General features: G+C 42.3%; 2 protein-coding genes across 4 annotated transcripts in view; one reads left to right on the top strand and one right to left on the bottom strand.

Moving 5' to 3' along the window:
- The first annotated feature begins 620 nt into the window (after nucleotides 1-620).
- Nucleotides 621-20,050, top strand: part of tcaim (T cell activation inhibitor, mitochondrial) — a 28,330-nt gene continuing 8,900 nt past the window's right edge. Inside the window, exons 1-12 of one of the 3 annotated variants that reach the window (XR_004616571.1) lie at nucleotides 1,244-1,396; nucleotides 2,689-2,821; nucleotides 3,452-3,602; nucleotides 3,684-3,939; nucleotides 4,179-4,301; nucleotides 5,104-5,201; nucleotides 6,175-6,266; nucleotides 6,348-6,580; nucleotides 6,665-6,796; nucleotides 6,900-7,748; nucleotides 10,907-10,911; nucleotides 14,057-14,063. Coding sequence is in view for 2 of the 3 variants with exons in the window: in XM_034611872.1 (XP_034467763.1) it covers nucleotides 1,248-1,396; nucleotides 2,689-2,821; nucleotides 3,452-3,602; nucleotides 3,684-3,939; nucleotides 4,179-4,301; nucleotides 5,104-5,201; nucleotides 6,175-6,266; nucleotides 6,348-6,580; nucleotides 6,665-6,796; nucleotides 6,900-7,125 (1,593 nt within the window). In the remaining variant the exon portion in view is untranslated. The other 2 variants (XM_034611873.1, XM_034611872.1) reach the window with 2 other exon arrangements.
- Nucleotides 8,968-19,122, bottom strand: cnot10 (CCR4-NOT transcription complex, subunit 10). The gene is given in 20 exon segments (XM_034611860.1): nucleotides 8,968-9,345; nucleotides 10,154-10,229; nucleotides 11,409-11,536; nucleotides 11,768-11,800; nucleotides 11,881-12,011; nucleotides 12,193-12,306; nucleotides 12,427-12,507; nucleotides 12,879-13,058; nucleotides 13,726-13,847; nucleotides 14,201-14,403; nucleotides 14,784-14,933; nucleotides 15,070-15,133; nucleotides 15,136-15,189; nucleotides 15,290-15,373; nucleotides 15,452-15,535; nucleotides 15,698-15,837; nucleotides 16,345-16,495; nucleotides 16,619-16,780; nucleotides 17,277-17,368; nucleotides 18,907-19,122. Coding segments are annotated over 20 exon segments (2,208 nt in total). The 5' UTR covers nucleotides 18,923-19,122; the 3' UTR covers nucleotides 8,968-9,202.

Below are 20,050 nucleotides of genomic sequence, written 5' to 3'. Positions count from 1 at the left end.
ATTTAATGACCAATCAAAGCACTTCACTGTAAAGTTGTAACCTTCACCCATTCTGACACACACACATGCCTACAGTGTATCTATGTGCAGCACCTTCCCTATCACGCATCACTTACAGCCCAGCCATCAGGGGATATTTGGGGCTCGGTGTCTTTGGGGATCGAACCACCAACCGTTTAATTTCCTGATCCAACTAGAATGGCTCAGTGGAGGGTGTCTTTTAAGGTTTTTCTTTTTTTTTTGCGACTCCTGCTGAGGGCAGAGGATGGATGATAGATAGATGGATGGATGGACAGATAGATGGATAGATAGATAGATGGATAGATAGATAGATAGATAGATAGATGGATAGATGGATGGATGAACAGATAGATAGATGGATAGATGGATGGATAGATAGATAGATAGATGGATGGATGGACAGATAGATAGATAGATAGATAGATAGACGGACGGACGGACGGACGGACGGGATACAAGTCCCCTTAGGAAACCACATAAAAAAAATCTCTAGATCCGGATTTTTATTTAGATCTGCACTTTCTCCCTCCAGTCCAGCAGGGGGCGGTAAATATGAAGAAAGGAAACGGGCTGGCTCGTCGGAAGGAGCAACTGAAAAAGAAGAAGAAGAAGAAGAAGTAAGGTCATCCTTAGTAAGGATCCATCGTGAGAGCACAGTGACTTCTCCAACTTAACAACTCGCCTTGATAATAAGTGGATGGTGTGGACAATAAGCTGTGTTGTGATCAGCTGTAGACAGAGCAGATAGCTGAGTTGAGGCTAGCTGAAAAGCTAACTGGAGCTATGGTCTGTTGTTGTCATTGAGTAGAAGTCAAACGAGGCTGAAGCACTGAACTGAACTGAACCTGACAGCACAGACACCCCCCCGAGCTGCTTGTTGTTGTCTGTGTGAGCTCAGTAAACCTGCTGTGGTGAGTCTGTCAAACTGTCTGAACAGTGACAGTGACACCCAGCACTGTTTAGCCAGCTAACGGGCTAGCTAACATAGTGTGGCGACATTAAAACGATGTAGTGGTGACTTTAGAACCATGGGTGCAGACTCAGTCGTGTCCTCCTGCCTGAATGAGTGACACAGACGCTGGGTGACTGATGGATCTTCCTCTGACAGCAGCTCTGCTCATGGACTGGACCAGCTCAATGGTTTCACACTCGTCTGTTGACAAGCAGCGCCAGCGATGTCTGTGAGCTCGCTCCTGCGGTGCAGCCTCAGGTAACACTGCTCTGAGATGTTGTGTGATGATAGAACAACGTGCCTTGTTACATCTGCAGCTGTGTCAGCTCCAGCTCCACACCGAAGACCAGTGTCTGTGACCCGGATAGCGAGGTGGGCCACTTCAGGCAATGAGGTGGCACCTGTGGCCCGGACCGAATGGATGTGAGCCTAAATCTGCCCACTTGTAAAGTAGCAAATATCCCAAACAATGATCTTAAAGTGGCCCATGTGGTAAATGGTGAATATGGCCCAAATGGCACAAAACTAAGTCGGGGCACCTTTGGTTGACATGCGGTATTACTATGGCTTACTTGTGCCTTGTTGGTCAAATCACTGCGGTGGCAGCTTTGGCCTAATCTGGGCCAAAACAATTTTGCCATGTGGGGATCAAAAGTCAAGTCATTGGAATTTCTTTCAGTGTCTGTACGAAATTAGATTTATTGAGTACAGATTAAACACTACAGATAAAATGTCAAGTAATATTATTCTGTGCCGGGGGAGGCAAAAAACCCAGTGGGCTTATTTCGAATCCTCTACCTAAATATTGTTAAAGTTTAACCAAATTTGACAATACAAAGTTATCATGCAGAAAATAATAATATAGAATGTCTACCCACGAGAGTCAACAAATTAACATGTCTAGCCTACAAAACACGACACTATCATCAATACTAAAGTAAAACATGTGTGTATATTAAGTTTTCAGACGCATTTAAAGGGTCACCTGAATGAGAGTGTGTGAATGTGTGTATTTTATACACATGCATTGACTCCTGAGCAATAGTAATCAACAGTTAAAAACAAATCCTTGACAATGACAACAATACATAATGAAGAACAGTTATGGAGTTAAATGGTCTTTAAAGCATCTTTTGTCAGCCACCCCATAATTTAGCTCCCCCGAAAATGTACCTCTGCCACTGAGGAGGATGACGATCTGAAGATTGACCAATTAAATAAAAGTCTACCTGGGAATTTTCAGTTACTTGCATCTTAAAAATAAAAACACATTTTGGAAAACTATTAAAATATGAAGTATCTGTCACTTCTGAAGTAGAGGAGCAGATGAGGTGTGTGACTCTGATCGGGTCATGGCAATCAAACCTGTGGCACGGTGTGGGACATAACCAAACTAAGATGGCATTCATTACAGCGCATATCTCTGCCAAGGCCCAACAGGCCCAAATTGAAAAAATTGTCACAAGGAAATCAACCAGCAGCTCCTGTGACTTAGTGAATCCACAATACCACAATGGGATTAACTGAATAGAGAAATGTGGGCAGGACGATCATTGTCAAATATGGTGACGGTGAGATTTGGCGGCATGAGAAAGCAGATGTGACAGAGAGAAATAGATCTGGTTTCCACAGCCAATATTTACCCACAGAGGAACAAGGCAGAAGATGGGATGGAAGTATAACATTGGTTAACCACCAATTTGTTTCCCCTGCAGGCTGGAGAGGAAACATGTGGCCACTCGTTTAGTCCAGCAGAGAGCTCTGTCAGGGGCGGATACTGTCAACGCACTCAGACCTTTTTACTTTGCTGTCCATCCAGACTTCTTTGGTCAACATCCCAGAGAACGGGTATGTTGGTTGTTTAACAAGTCATAACTGCAAAATAAATGTGATGTTGTAAAGCAAACCAATCAGAAGTGATTCCGCTTTTACTGTTAATCTATCGGTAGATGGACATGAAGAAATCTAAGGTTTTATGTATGTGTGTACTTGCACAGATATCTTTTTGAGGAGTACTTTTTATTATTGTTTATATTATTATAACTACTACAAATATTTTGGTAAAGTGAGGACATTTTGGCTGGTCCTCACTTTCTGACCCTCTTCCAATGAGCAGTTTGAGGGTTAAGACTTGTTTTGGGGTTAGAATAAGGTGTGGGTGATTGGTTGGGTGAGGTATTTAGTTGTGATGGTTAAGATTAAGGGCCTAAGGGAGTGCAGAATGCCAATGAGTGTCCTTACTAAGATAGAAGTAAAAGTGTGTGTGTATGTAAATGTGTGCGTGGGTTCATGCACGTTCTGCTCATGTCTCATTCTTTTACCAAGTTGTGTGGAAATTCATTCAGCAGTTTTAAGGCAAACCTGCTGACAAGCGAACTGGTGCAAAAACGTAACCTCCTTGGCGGAGCTAATTCTGATCATGAGCTTGTAGAATAGGCAGCTTCACCCCTGTGTAACATTTAATGTTTTGTGTTATAGGAAGTGAATGAGAACTCATTAAAGAGACTTAATGGCTATTTGGAAAACCTGCAGAAGCATGGCTCACGCTCACTTCAGCCAATGAAGCTCACCTTTTATGTCAGGGACACGAAAGACAACAGTGATATGCAGCCAGACCTCCTCGTCCCAGGTAACATTTCCATCAATATTGCTCATTATGTATTTTTAAGTTCTGTATTTAGAAATAAAAAATCTCCCTCCTGGTTTTCAGGGTTCCGGTCAGTGAGTTTCACCCTTCACACACACGATGTCTTGAGCACGGTGATCAATGTGTTAAAGTCCTGCAGCCTGTCTGTGGAGCACATGAAAGGACTGAGAGCAAGTGCAGAGACGTCTAAAAATCCACGTGAGGCAGGTGTGCCTTTCTATAGACCCATCAAATGGGATAAGAGCTACTACATCTTCACTGGTTTCAGGGACCCTGAGCAGGAGCTGCAGCAGGCCAGGAAAATTGAGCCTTCACTCAGGTTAGCAAGACTGAACTTCACTGAACTTCTTCATAGATATAATACATGTACGTATGCATATATAATATGTCTGTTTGTATGGACATGGAGGTAGACTGTAAACTTGACTGGTTAGTAGAGGCATCCAACCTGCAGGGTTAATTCTACTTAAGTCATGAAATGAAAACTACATTTTTGTGTGATTCACATGTTAATGCCCGTCATGTAGGAGAAGCCTCATGTTTCCTTTTCTTTTTCAGCTTGTGGCTGAGAAACAATGAACCTGAAGCAACAAAGAAGCACAGTGCTAGTCTTCCTCGGAGAGAGGAGCTGAACAGACTGAAGAGGGAGCTGTGTCACAAATTTGATCTGGCTGATATCAGGTACTGCACTGTTTCAACACTAAAGCTGCTTTCAGACGTCCACTGAACTCCAGAGATCATCTGGACTTTCCCCAGAAGGACTGTATTGCTGAATGGAAATGTCCAAGTGAAAGCCTCCAGACTTTCTGCAGAGTTTCTCAGTCCAGCCCTCTAGTAAAAAGTCTGTAGCAAGTTCAGAGGAGCCAATGTGAGAACACAGCAGGAGATCCTCCGCAGGATTCACTGTGAGCGAGTGCGTTTTAATGACGTTTCTAACACGCACCAAAATGAAAATAATAAAAATTAGATTAAGAAAAAAAAGACAACTGCTGCACCACCTCTCACCTGACAACTCTGGAGATGTCCGTGTTGTTGTGAACACATCTGAGCAGAGAGTCTTCTGCTGTGATGTTAATGTGTGAAAGGCAAGCTCCGGAGAAAGTCGGGACTCAATTCTCCTGACATATGGAAAATGGTTTGAGTCAGGGCTGTGGGAGCTTCTAACAAACAGTGTCTTCCAGCTGAATGTGTGAACTCACCTGTCTCATCAATCTGATAAGCCATATGTTCATAATAATCAGCAGCTTACTAGGTCCAGTATCCTGGCCCTTTAGTTTTCAATAGAGAGAAAATCTAATTGTGTTGGTTTCACCTAAGGGTTAATTTACATGACAGAATAGTGAAAGTTGTGGCAATAGTACACTTATCATGACTGGAACTGTTCAGCTTAAATTCAAGGCTGTGCATGGACTAGTTAGAAGCTGTTTACATTATCATGAAGAAGACGACATTCAGTATGTTGCTATAATGATGTTTGGTACAGGTGGCAGCGCAGCTGGGGAGTGGCCCACAAGTGCTGTCAGCTTCAGAGTCTGAGCCGTCTGTCACAGCAGAGCCCAGAGGCCCTGATCCACCTGCAAGGTACAGTGTCACAGTCGAGGACAGTAAACCACGTCTCTATACCCGTCTGTCTGTCCAACCATAGCTTGTGATTTCACTTTATTTGAAGGACAAACAGCTGACACATTCAAGCATGCATTTCTTAAGTCATTGTGATCCTCTGGGAGGCTTCTTATTTGTATTAATTGTCTCCTTATGTTCTTCATTTCCACCCTTTCCCTGTGTCTTCAAGTGTTGTACTTCCATTCATTTAAAATGGATGTGTGTAAACTTTATCATGTATTTTGGAGCTCACATGCAGATAAGTTGTACAATATTTACCTGATCCACTCATCAGTGTAAAGGGCCCTCTCGTCGGGCACATATGGCCAGACAACCCACTTGTGTGGTGTGGCTGTTGAAATGACATACAAAGAGATTATAGGCTCCTTGAAATATAGCCATGGGATGTGAGTTACCATGGCAACTTCCAAATATACATAACACAGAGAAAAAGTAACATGGGAATCTCTCAGCCACAGTGTGCACCTCATTTCTTCAGGGGTCACATGTTACTGTAAAACATGGACATATTTATAATAACATACTGTATCTTGCAACAGTTCAATATTAGTCAGGAAGAATGTTTCCAGTTCTGACAAAACAGAAATCTGCTGACTTGGTGACTTCCAATAAATTTATGGAAGATTTATGGTTTGAAAATAGTGTTGTAATGGAAGGACACAGACACTAGGGGGAGAGTGGAGTTATATTTCCAATTTTTGTTTGATTTGATGATTTGTTATTAAATATTTTTGTTTTTGTTGCGGACATCATTTTCTTTTCTTTCGACGAATGTTATTATTTTTTTACCTTTTAAAAAAACAAAGAAACAGTTTTCATTTATTAGTGTTTATTAGTTTATTATGTGTGACATCACATCTCTATTCAGTCACTGTTTCATTCTGATTCTGGCGTGCTTCCTCTTTAATCTGCTCCTCCACTTTCTCTCCAGGACACACTGTTATGTTTGCTGACCAGTCGGGGATGAACGCCTCTGGACACGTTATGCTGGGAACCATAGATGTTCATCATCAGTGGACGAAAGTAATGCAGCTACAGAGCTTCTGCTGTCACGTGTTACCTGTGTGTTCCTCTCTGTCTTCTGACCCCTGCTTGTATCTCCAGATGTTTCAGCAGCTGCCCAGCTATCGTAGCCTGCAGCAGCAGACAGACTGGCTGAAGGAGAGGATCAGCCTCCTGCTGGGTGGTGCTCAGGTGGTCCACGTGGAGAGACTGGGACCAGTTCAGCCTATCTCTGAGCATTACAGCACCCTCAGCACCTTCCATAAGAGCCTGATGTCTGGACACCTTCGCCTGCACCCCAGAAGTCTGCAGGGGCTTACCATGTTATTGGCAAAGTCAGAAGTCACATTAACATGCCTCAAACACATGAGTCACTGCTGTCTACGTTCTACATAACTTGTTGTTTGTGTCAATTACAGTGACCGTTCTAACCTTAGTCTTCATGAGATGGGGCACTTCATCATCCCAACCAACTGTGACCCTCCCCAGCTGCAGGTCTTCCTCCAAAGCCACGCCCCCGAGGCCAGACAGCGCACCAATCGCAAAAAACAGTGAGTCAACTGTACATCATCTGATCAGGAGGTGACAATGTGAGAGGTCCTGACCCAGATCATGGGAACCTGCACCCTAAACCCTGCTGTCGTGTTTGTCCAGGCTGCAGGCAGAGGAGGATGCTGTGGTGAAGCAGTGTCTCCAGAGTCTTTCTCTGAGGAGTCTGTCCAAGGAGCCCAGTGTCAGTTCCAGTCAAATGATCCTGTGCTGTAAAAGGCTGCTGGAGCAGCGCTCCCCCCTCATGCAGGGCCTACACATCTGTGTCTCTCACTTCTACTCGGTCATGCAGGACGGGGACCTGTGTCTTCCCTGGGACTGGAAGAGCTGAGCTAGAGAGACACAGTCCCAGCTGCAGGATTTCACTCAGTCCAGAGTTGGAAAGAAATGTTTTAGCAGTTTGGTGTTGTTTAGGCAACAAATACACATCTGTAACAGGACTGTTTGTTAGATGTCAGGTCACAACAGATGTCATATCTGATGGTTCTCAAGGGAAAACTCAAGTGTTTCATTCAAGCTGGCCACTGTGGGCTTGTCCAATAAAAAGCACTTTATCCTCCTGCTGGAAAAGCCCAACAGGAGAATCGAATGAGGTGAAAGCTTCCCAACCTGGGGTTAGGACTCCCCTAGGTGTTGCAAAATTAGTATTTACATGAAAGGGAAACCATTAACAATACTAATGCATATACTTGTTTTTTTGTACTTTTCTCCACTGTTTGCATATTTACTAACTAGACAATCTGTATAAGCCATGTTTGACTTGTAATGACCAGAAGCCAAACGGTTGGGAACCATATTAGAAGTGCAATAGGATTGAGGTTTCCAGGGTTAAAACTTTGTCATAGGCTTGGTTTGAGAAAGTCAGTATTTATCGTTGCTGTGTGAATTGCACTGGGATGGAATTAAATAATGGTTCTGTTACACACACTACCAGTGAGCTAAATGTAAACAGAAGTTGTTACTACACCATTAAATTCAATAGCCACCTGTTACTACTCTAATCGACTGACATGAGTATAGTTTGCTTTAAATAAAACTGGAGTCTGACTTCATCTAAAGGCCTCTGTGCTTGTTCACAGAAAAAGTGACAGAATGTGGAAGATAATAGATGAGAAGTCGGGAGTTTCAAACCATAGCTTTACGGTTTATCTAGAGATCAGAACAGTAACTTATTTACGATACTGTGGGAAGACATTTCACCGGGCATTAACAAACACTCTCCTGTGTCATGTAACCTTATGAAGCATGTAGTGTCACCTGTATGTCATGTGTAAAGAAAGGACTAACCAGGACTGAGACGTATGACAAGGGATTGCTTCACTGAACGGAGCTTTTGTGGACATGAGACATTTCAGATGCTGCAGTAGAGTCTGAGTCCTTCGGTTATGGATCCATGCTTATTTTGTGTGCAGGGTGTGTTTAAACAATACAGTGAAACACACAGGGAGGTGGAGAGATCTGATCCCTGGCTGTGTCTGAAATCTCTCCATCTTTCACCACTCATTCACTGCTGCCTCTACTGACACTAGGTAGTGAGCAGTAACGTGAGACTTTAAACCTTTTACCTTCTTCATCTTAAAGCACACTACTGCTGTGGTTATAATTCTCACACCTATAAAATGTGGCCCTAATAAAATGAAACTGTTAATTTTGACTCCCATTAATGGGAGAGGACACTGGACTGGGATTGTGTAGGATGTCTAAAATTTGATTTAATGTAATAAGTTTCTAATGTAACAAGTTGTTACATCTAATGCAAAATGTTACATTATGACTTCAGTGCAACCTTTTTTGTGCAAAAACATGTCACACAGTATATTGTTATACATTCAAATGTAATGCTTTGGGGCCAGGCTGTATTTTGCACAGCCTAATGCTGGGATTATTGTTTGCATGATTCACACAGTCCAACTATGCCACCTGTATTTGTCGAGTAATGTACAGAGTTGCCATGTAAACCAGTTTTTTGTATACTGAGATCAGAGAAATGTCATAATCCACCTCAGAAAAAAAACAAAGCCAAAAACCAAATATATTTTCAAACCTAGTTGGCCTATGGATTTATAGAGAGAGGGTCAATCCAGCATTCAGGGGGTGATCACTGTCAGTGGGTGACCACTGTGGCTTCCACTGCTCACCAAGCAAAACTAGAGGTATTCAAGAGTCACACGACTAACAGTAAATAAAATTTATTTTAATTGCTCAGACAACACACTGGTTCCTTAGTCAAATGGAAATAAAATGTGAGCTGGTCTCAGTTCATGGAGCAGAACTCTTCACTCATCAGCCAGAGCCAAGTCTCCATTTCATTCGGCTCCTGATGCTGAGGGGAAGCAGCTTCATAAATAGGGTTGTGTGATGTGTTAGTGTGTGTATGCAGTTCGGGGGTCAGAGGAAGCGGAGGAGGCTCATTTGCGCTGCACTTGTGTAAAGGATGAGGGCAGTTGGAAGGGCTGGACCTGTTTCTTGCGGGAGTCTGGCGAGACCCTCTGGACTGCTGTGGGCAGCAGCTGGTTCCGTTTGATGATCTGCAGAGCCAGCTGGGTGTTTCCTGAGGAGGCAACACAGACAGAGCAGGGTATAATCTCCTGATACTAACCCCATCACTCGCATACTGAAGGGAAAAGTTAAAAGCAGCACGTCACACTCAGAGGCTAAATCACCTCTTTGGAGAGCCAATAAGCCAGTAATAGCTGAAAGCTCTGTCCCAATCTGTACTTACTGAATGACCAAAATGTAGATTTAATACTACAACCCTCTTCAGTGTGTAGGTGAAACTTAAAAGCTGATGATAGATTCCGACTCGTGTACTAACACTCAACACCTATGTAGAAAATTGGTGAAAGGGTGGGTAAGGGCCACCAGGCAATATACTTTAGGAATGGATTTGATTAAGCAACAGCTCCAGGATTATTTTTCTTTAACATGGAGGAATATGCACTCTCAGTTCATCAAATAAAAAGAAATAACTTGTGACAAGTCCTTTATAACTCTTGTTTTTCGAGCATGAACTGCCCATTAAAGGTCTTGTCGCTCAGAGGTGTCACTTGCTCATGCGCTTGGGATTGTTGTCCTGGTGGATCATTCTCCTGCTAAATAACCCAACTGCCTGGAAAGATTTAGGTCATGAATTGATGAGCATATGTTCTCCATATTGTTTTTCAGGAAGAGGGCAGAATTCATTGTTCCATCAATGATGGCAATTCAAGCAGCAATTTGGTTGGTAAATTGTTTCGTTAATGGCATTGTGTGTTAGCATTGGGTTATCTCTGTTAAATATTAGAATCAGTTTGATGATCTGAAATATCAAAGTGTGACAAACCACAAGTAGTCAGAGGGGCTGGACATGGAGTTCTCACCGTTCTGTAGCTCTAAGTAGACTCCCAGCAGGATCGCTTCCGGTGGAATCTCCTTGGTGTTCACCATAGATGCTGCCTAATGACGACAACACAAATCACACCTGGATGAGCTCAACAATAATACTTCACTGTAAAATGATTTGAACGAGAAAGATACGTTTTCCAAGCTCAAAGCAAAACTTTGCATCTGCACACACTGGCAGAAAGTTTTAAACGAATTGTCGGCTTTAAAGCTTGTAAAGCTGCCACTGGGTGACATCAGAGCGCACGATGTTTGTTTTCATTGTTACGCAGATGATACACAACTGTACATTGCTGCTGAGCCAAATGATGATAACGCTCTGCACTCTATCACTCAATGGTCTTTCAACTACATGGATGTGCAATAATTTCCCAAAGCTTAATGAGGACAAAACTGAAATCCTTTTAGTTGGCCCAAAATCAAAAAGAGAAAGGCTGGAAAATAATCTGGGTCAGCCAACTCCTTGGATTAAATCAGAAGTGACAAGTCTCTGTGTTATCTTAGACTCAGATCAGAGTTTCAGAGTAATCTGACTGAATTACTGTATTGCACTTTTTACAGGCCTCCCAAAGAAAACAATAGACTCCAGCTCCTTAAGAACTCGGCTGCTTAGCTGTTAACCAGAACCAAGAGGAGAGAACACATTAGTCCAGTTCTAGCTGCTCCATGATTTCTTGGCATACGTAAGGATGCTTGTTTGAAACAAACATTAGGGTTAACAATCTCCTCAGTAAGTGTAGATTACACTGAAATGTGTGTATGTTGTTATGTTAAGATTTGACTGGGATGTGACTCCAAGAAAGAAGAGCTTAAGTAGCTCAACTACGATCATGAGCGGTTTGTTGCAGACACTGCTACTGACTGTGTTGATGACTCAGCCAAAGAGCAATAATTAACTCTCACAATTAATTTCCATCAATAACTTTGTCTTATGTCTGTCACCCTACATCCTCTTCAACTTACCCACGGTTACTATAAGGTAATGTACATGACGAGGTGCTGCTGTACTGTTGTGGGGTCAAAAGTTGAGCCAGTTTTTGACTTCTCATTGATCTAAACACCTCATAATACTGAATCTGAGGCAAGGCAAAGCAATTGTATGTATAAAGCACCTTCAGTTTATTTAAAAAGCACATTTCATACACAGAGGTAGTTAGAAGGTGCTGTGGAAAATGTAATTAATTGTCATATTTCCAGAACCTGCATAAGTTATGTCGCTGTTGCCTTGGTTACCTGATGCAGGCACTTGCGGGCCTTGTCATACTCGCTCCTCAAGCAGTAGGCGCTGCCCAGGTTGAAGAGCATCATGGCCCGAGCTGATGTCACACTGCTTGGGTAACACAGTGGTGTCTGCTTCCCTGCTGTACACACACATGAAACATTTTAGTTATATCTGTGATATTTCTGCGTATTCTTTAGTCTTGGTTTGCTGCTCTGATATCATTTAGAAAGCAAGTGTACATTAGAGTTAATCCTGTTTGTCTTATGTACTTTTAACGTCTATTATTCCTATTTAAACCTACTATAGGTGAGATTTTTTGTTTGTTTCAAGTATGAAACATACATTAATGGATTAAACAAAGCAGACTCACAGGACTCGACAGGCTCATCTCCTTTCTCAGACCCTGTTGACAAAAACAAACCACACGTTAATAAACAAGTCTACATGTTATCTTTTTTGGGGTAGTGAGTAAAAGCCTCAGACCTTGGTCTTGTTCACTGCTCAGCACTCCCATTGACACGTCACTGACATTCTCTGGGTTGAGATGAGCAATGGCGTCAGAGATCCTGTCCAATGAGATGAGGGCTTCAGCAGCGTAGAGGTGACCCAGGAACCTGGACGCACATAAGAACAACCAGAACATGTTGGTGTTCAGAGTAGAGGAAGACACTGCTGATCAGCCCTTTAAATGATTCTGGACAAAATCTTAAAGCATCAGCGTGGTCATTAGTGGCGGCCTGAGAGAGACAGCAGGTGAACAAACAGCTGGATTTGAGAAACAGGGCTAGGACTTACTTGAGCGATCCAGACACCTTGGTTTGATGCAGCAGTTTCTCAGCATGATTTAGAGCCATCAGATTGTCTCCCAGTGCCAATGCCACATACGCACTGCATGCCAGGATGGAGCACCTGCATATTGAACAGTTGACATTAGTTTCCCCTACAGGTTATTTAGTGTTACTGGATAGGGAATCGTGTTAGCTGAGCTGTGGTGAAAAGACAAAAATGCTTGGAAATAAGCCTCATTACCTGAGATTTTCAACTTCCTGTTTTCTGAGAGGAGATGATGGAGCTGCAGATAGGAACTTATCAGCATCCTGACCTTTCCCACTACAAAACATAACAACAGCATTCATCAGAACACATGTCCAACTCAACTGGGCTACAGTACGGTCACAAACTGTATAAGATACTTCCCAGTATCTGTGAATGAGACAGTCAACATGGAGCTGATCTTGTTCAAAATGAAGGTGTGAACAAGGAACGAAACCTGCAAATCTAGAATCCTCTGTTAAAGGATCTTTTTAAAATAGTGAAATTTCAAGCACAAGACTGAGGAGGAGACTTTAACAGAGGATTGTAGGTTTGCAGATTTTCTACTATTTTCGAATGTTTTGCGCTCATTGTTCTCTAAGTTTGTGTGATCTGAGACTCTCATTGCTACTAGTTGTGTTTAAGTTAAATATTCATGTGGGTCTGACCTGCAGGCATCACTGTTCTCGCTGCCGCTCTCTGTGCTTCCTGACTGACTGAAGCTCTTGGAGCCGTTCTCTGTCTTGGTGTCCTGCTGTTGATGTTCAGGCAGCAGCAGCAGAGCGTTCCTCAAGCAGATGGCTGCAAACTCCATACTGGCAACTGGTATCGCTGCTGACTGGCCCTCACTGTACAAACACACACAAACACACACAGAGTAGGAGATATGTACAAGATATAACACGTTTGCACAATTAAATGTTGCAGGCGTTGGTTAAACATATTGTGGTTTGAATATTGTGTGATAACATGATGCATCTTCAATATAGACTTGATGATATGCTAACTCTAAACATTTTGTATAGGGGATCTTGTCATACAATATGGAAAATTGTTTTCTAATTTTATAGAAACTGTTAGGATCATGGTAGTGTTTTTCACTATTTTAGCTGCCTAACTACTGGTGCTGGGGACCAAACTTAACCTGAAAATTGCGTTTCGTCTGATGTGGACAAATAACATCAAGGTAACAAGTAAGCATCGCCTGTTATCATATCATGATACATATGATGACACGATACATTCCATGTGCTGATCGGACCATATCAATCAGTTCTGTTAATGGTAGTAATCCTGGCATAACAATAACTAGAAAACATGCTCATTAGAGTGCAGACCTCTGTCCAGGAATATTGACTCCAAAAAGTGATGAAAATATTAACTGTCACAGAAATAACATGAACTCAAGTAAGGGTACATCAGGCTACTGCATTCAGTAAACTGATATGCACTTCAGTGTCATTTGATTTGTGGGCGTCAGGGCTGGAATGTGGACTTGTCAGAGTTGACACTGACCTGTAGATGGTATTTTGGGTAGACTGGGATGCCAGCACAATCTTGCGATGGTAGCCCTGTCCAACAATAGACTGAACTATACCCTTTTTACAAGGTAAACCTTTGTTCTCCTGCTCCGAGCCCTGAAAACACAAAGACATGAAACAACTTTGTGTGATTTTCTGTTCACCTTTAAACCACGTACAACTCTAAACTAAAATCTGTAAAGAAAACTAGGTGGCACATGGTGTTATATGAATAATTACTTAAGTAAATTGTCTAAAGTAAATCATTATTAGAAAATATTACACGGACCCAGAACATAACAATTATTTTTTTTTTTAAACCTTAGAGTGTAAGTTTGTCTTCCTATATCAGATACTAACATAAAATTTAATATTTAACAAATATGGAAAATAAATAAAATAAGATTTAAAATAAGATTAAAGAAAAGCAACTAAGCTAAACTGCAGGATCAACATCAGTTCAGTCTTACCCCTTTGTTGGCAGCGATGCAGCACTCTGCGAGCCGTAACCACAACCGAGGGTTGGAGTGGTAAACCTGCACCGCCTCCATCAGACACTCAAATGCTGCCAGAGGCCTGCCGATGTGCAGCAGCTGAATACCACAGTTATAGAGCAGCTCATAGCGCTTGTTGGCTAGTAGAGCACACATGGGGATGCCTGTGAACTTCTTAGCTGGAGAATAAAAGTGACATATAAAAAAGGGACATGTTACTATTGAGTACCACGTGTTAATACATTATCACTTGGCATGGTTCAAAAGAGGTGTACACTTTACATTATAATAATGATGATAACATTACAGTGATCAAAGCAAATTCAACAACAGGTTTTAGGAAAATCAATGTCCCTGTTACTCTGGACAAACCACAGACCTCTGTCAGCCTTCATGGGGACTATTTCTTTGTTCTGATCATTATTTAAACAATGACTGTTTGCAGGATAGTAGAAATTATGAAAACTAGGTTGCAATGGTGCTTCAAGATGTTTCTTTGGATTCTTTGATGTGAATCCGTTGTAACCACTGTTAATCCCACATGAATATAGCTGCTTACATTGGCCGTTGTTGCCGTCTCCCAGCTGTGCACAGGTGTGGTCGTTCTCTTGCAGCGCCTTCTTGAAGTAGAAAATGCCGAGGTTATGTTTCCCCATGGCAAAGTGAATGCAGCCCAGATTGTTCCAGAACATACATCGAACACATTCACCTGAATGAGATAAATCAGGACACATGCACAATAGTTAGTTACATCTCCAGTGAAAACCAAAAATTGACTGTAAAGCATTATGAGAGCACACATATAAAAAGAAACCATCAATCCTGAGAGGTACAGAGGTCGTCACCTGTCTTAATGGGACCAGGATGCTCTGCAATGTTGGAGCTGTTCAATAGCTTCACTGCTTTCCGGGTAGTTTTCCTCTGAGGTACTCAAAATTACTCTTGAGGAAGAGAGAGGGTGAAGACTGGGGAAAGGGAAGGAAACAGTGGTCAGACAGAACCAGGAGAGGGTGGGCACCTTTTTCATTATTACCAAACGATTGTGTGAACAACGTGATGACTCACATTCCCTGCTGTGTTCATCACGGATTTGATCTCCCTTTTACAGGCCTTGGAAGATTTCATCTGAATGTAGGCTCTCACTTTGTACTACAAAAGAAATAATCGTCAGCCACAGTCAACACACAGGAGGCAAACAGAGAGACGGTGGATATTAACAGCTCTTACCTGGTGCATCTTTGATTTGGCCGCCTCAATCATGGCTGCAAACTCTGCTTTCTGGTTGGCTCCTTCTTTGTTTGAACTGTTGTTCTGTAATCAAGCACAGTACTAACTCAACAGCTTATAAATGTGCTTGATTCAACTTCATTCTTAAAAGGAAACAGCTTTTAAAACATAACATGTTCAAATATAATCAGATTGTGTAGGACTGTAGTTTACTTTTTTTAATGATGCAGTAGTGCATTGGAGTACCTCTCCTTTGCCGTTCTTGTTGCTGCCTTGCACAGAGAGTTTATCCAGCACAGCCAAAAGGTGGAGGGCCTTCTCTGGCTGGAAGGTGAGCAGGTACAGATCCACCAGCAGGAAGCACACAGCCTGAGCAAACTTCTCTTCTAGGACAAATAACACAATGACTGCATGCCAAACTCACGTCTTACACATGGACCCTTATCAGACACCAAGACTAACTGTACCACAGAACAGAATTTAGACTGCTGCACACTAGAGGATTGTCAACTCTTGACTGATTTTAAAAACATGAGAGCCCACAGACATGACACATTTAACCGATTTGTAATCTTATAATCTTCAAACACTAGCTGATTTGGCCAGAACGTAAGACCACACACTTAATAATAAATAGCTTACATGTTTGATATTTACCATTCATATCAAACATGTTTAAATAACAAAAACTATCTTTCTATATTATACATCAATCACTTGATGTATAATTTGATGTTCAGTATCTTGTCTCAGACAATTCAGCACACGGAATGGTGGAGACTGGGATCGAACCGCCGGTATTCTGGTTAGTGGATGATCAGCTCTACCTACTAACCCATAGCATAACTGAAGGAGTAAACTTAAGTAAAGTCATGTTAAGTACAACAACGTACCAAATGGTTCCAGAAACTGGTACAACCTCTCTCCTATTAAGATGGCTTCAGAGTACTGTCGCATATGGTAGTGGATGATGGCTTGATTATAGTACAGCAAACTGTTTTCAACATCGTCCAACCCATCGACATCTTCTGCTGACGTGTGAACCTAAAAGATAAAGACAGGATGATTGAAGACATGCAAGACATCATGAAGGACTCTTGTGTTTGTCTAGAGCTTGAATCTGAACTCTAGGCATTAGAAAAACATGACCAACATTTCCGCAGTTACCTGGTTCTTCATTGTGACTAGGGTCTGCTTCAGATTCCCTGTGGTCGACTGACCACTTTTATAAAATTCTACAACAGCTTTATTCAGGGAGATCTTGTAGTCCTCTTTGTTGAGCTCCTGCAGGGCATCGAGGTGTTTGAGAGAGTCGTCATACTTCCCTGCCTGTGAGGAACACAGAAGTCTGTTTCACCAAATGTGTAACTTGTGATGTGTGATTTGCAACAGGAGAATTTCTCACCAATGTTGAAATAGCTCATAAATCAAACAGTCTCCATACTTCAGTCACATGCATGGGCATGCAATACCCTTGTGGTACTTGGATTTGTTTCACAAAAACATTATTAGAACACAACACTGAGACCATTGGTGATCACTTGTGAGAGAAGAACCGCCCCTCTGTAACAACACTGTACAACCACAAGTGAACTGAGTGAAGATCTCTCCATAAAGCTTGATCTACTTTTATTGCTTGGCTGTCTATCTCTAAATTTTGCATCTCCAGCAGCTTAGTATAGTGAGTGAATTTACATTTTTCTGTGAACTATCCCTTTAAGCTTACACACTGGCCCAAGCAGTTTTGATGGATGTCAAGGTGTTACTGCAAAGAACACAAATGCTTTTGTGCAGAGTATGATAGTAAAGAAAGGAGATGATTTACCAAAAATGCCTCATATGCGCTGGCTGCCATTTCTTTCTCATGGTCAGTCATTCCAGGGGATGATGAGTTGTCATGTTTTGCCTCGTTTTGTTCTGATCAAAATGAAAAGGAGGGAAAAAACATCAACTTTACATAAAATTCGATTGGGTTAAAGGTGTAAATGGGGCGAGAGGCGTTAACAGACTGTGGTGACTCAGCAACACTCAGTGGCCACTTAATTAGGAACATCATACTCGTTCCCCCATTTGCTCTGAAACCAGTTTGAGATGACTTTTGCTATGGGACAAGGAGCCTTGTCATGCTGGAAGTAGCCTGTAGAAAATGGCAAATTGGCATTAAGGGGTGAACATGGTCACCAACGACACTCGGATAGACTGTGACATTAAAACTCTGCAATCGTCCATCGATAGAAACATGTGAATTACTAGATCTATACTGAGACGTCATCTCCCCTCCGTCACAGAAGCTATTTTGTGGAAGCTTCAATGTCTCGGAGTGTATTAGGACAATGCAGTAAAATCAGGTGGTATTTATCAAGTCGCCTGTGTGCAAGAACAAATAATCAGATAAGATTATCCAGCCTTCAATTGTCCAGTGTTGATGAGCCTGCATCGACTGCTGCCTCAGCTCTCTGTTCTTGGCTGACATGAGTTGAACCCAACATAGTCTCCTCAAGGTTTCACAGGCTGTGCTTCCAGATGTGCCTTTCTGCTCACCACAGATGTCACATGGTTGTGTTGAATTACTGTCTTCTTCGTGTCAGCTTGAACCAGTCTGATTATTCTCCTTCTACCTCTTTCACCATCAAAGTGTTCTTGTCGCTCATAAGATGATTTTCATTTTTTACGAAACTTTGTTTTTAAACTGAGAAACTGTTTAAAAACTGGTAAACACAGTTTGTGAAATACATCAACAATGGTCCTCACATCTCTTCCCCATGTGAACCTGTTTACCATGACTGCAGACTATAAAGTTTTGATGATCGGCTGAGACCCACGTTAAAGTGACCACTAGACGTCCGTGACGTGACAGTTGGTTTACAATCTGTGAGCCACATGTTATTACCTCGGACAAAATACGGTCAGTTAGATAACACATGAACTTTACAAAATCTATAATAGTCCAATTCAGCGTCTGTTGCATTTGATCAACTTACGGCAGCTTTATTGATTATCGCAAACATGTGAGGCGGGGAACAGGTTCAGTAACACTGACTGTTCGTTACCCACTGTTATTGGGCGCCTGTGGGATAACACCATCTTACTGCTGGTGATGCTGAGGCTCGGGCTATTTGTGTTGTTTATATACGGGTGATACGCAGGACACCTTAAAGTGACGTTTGTGGATGAAGTTTTGCCTAAACGAGCCTTCGTGCAACATGCATCTCGGCTAAGCTAACGCTAAGTGAGAAAGGCGTTGTGTGTGTGTGTGTGTGTGTGTGTGAGAAGCGAAGGTCGCAGATACTACAGAGCACAACATCACCTTGTGACCCATTGGGAACTTCATGGCCGATTCTACTCAATGTACTTTGTCGCTTATCCATCGGACAAACTACACGAACAACAGCGAATCTGTTCACGGAGATCAAGCTAACTCCCAAGCTACCCAGCTAGCGTTAACTGACACTTACCTGAATTTTCTGCCATTTTGGGGTCGTTTTCGAGGACGGTTCGGAAATGTTTTTCCGCGGTTAGGGTAGTATTATATTAAATGCCCGCTGGCCGGTGACGGGGACGTTTAAATGGCAGATGAATACTTAATTCCCAGTGTTTCAGGCATATATTCTGGCCGAAATCCGTCTTGTCCGCTCTAAACAGATTCTTCTTCGCTGGTTGGTGACAGATTGCTGCCGACGCGCTATACGCAAACACCGCCCCCTATCGGCCGTCCGCTGCCATGATCAGAGCCTCTGGACAATATACCTGTATATGTCCCTGCAACACCAGACAACACAGAAAACCCAAGACAACCCCAGACAACACCAGATTACAACAACAGACAACACAGAAAACACCAGACAACACAGAAACACCCCAACACAACACCCAAAAACACAATCAACAGAGAAAACACCAGAAAACACCAGAAAACAACAGACAACACAGAAAACACCAGGCAACACCATATATCACCAGAAAACAACAGACAACACCAGATAACACTACAGAACACCAGACAACACAAATAACACCATAATACACCAGACAATAACACACAACAGAGAAAACGACAGACAACACCAGGCAACACCAGGCAACACCAGGCAACACCAGACAACAGAGACAACACAGAAAACTCCAAACAACACCAGACAACACCAGAAAACAACAGACAACACCAGATATCACCAGAAAACAACAGACAACACCAGATAACACTACAGAACACCAGACAACACAAATAACACCATAAAGCACCAGACAACAACACACAACACAGAAAACGACAGACAACACCAGGCAACACCAGGCAACACCAGACAACAGAGACAACACAGAAAACCCCAAACAACACCAGACAACACCAGATATCACCAGAAAACAACAGACAACACCAAATAACACTACAGAACACCAGACAACACAAATAACACCATAAAGCACACACAACAACACACACACAGACAACACAGAAAACGACAGACAACACCAGGTAACACCAGGCAACACCAGACAACAGAGACAACACAGAAAACACCAGACAACACCAGTAAACAACAGATGTTTATCTGTATTCTCTTGTGACCTCCTGGATGAGTTGTTGGAGCGGTCTAG

The sequence above is a fragment of the Hippoglossus hippoglossus genome, chromosome 16 (genome assembly GCF_009819705.1).
Source record: "Hippoglossus hippoglossus isolate fHipHip1 chromosome 16, fHipHip1.pri, whole genome shotgun sequence".
In the NCBI taxonomy this organism is placed as follows: domain Eukaryota; kingdom Metazoa; phylum Chordata; class Actinopteri; order Pleuronectiformes; family Pleuronectidae; genus Hippoglossus; species Hippoglossus hippoglossus.
The sequence above is the reverse complement of the archived record's forward strand: the minus strand, read 5'-3'. Positions and strand labels throughout refer to the sequence as shown.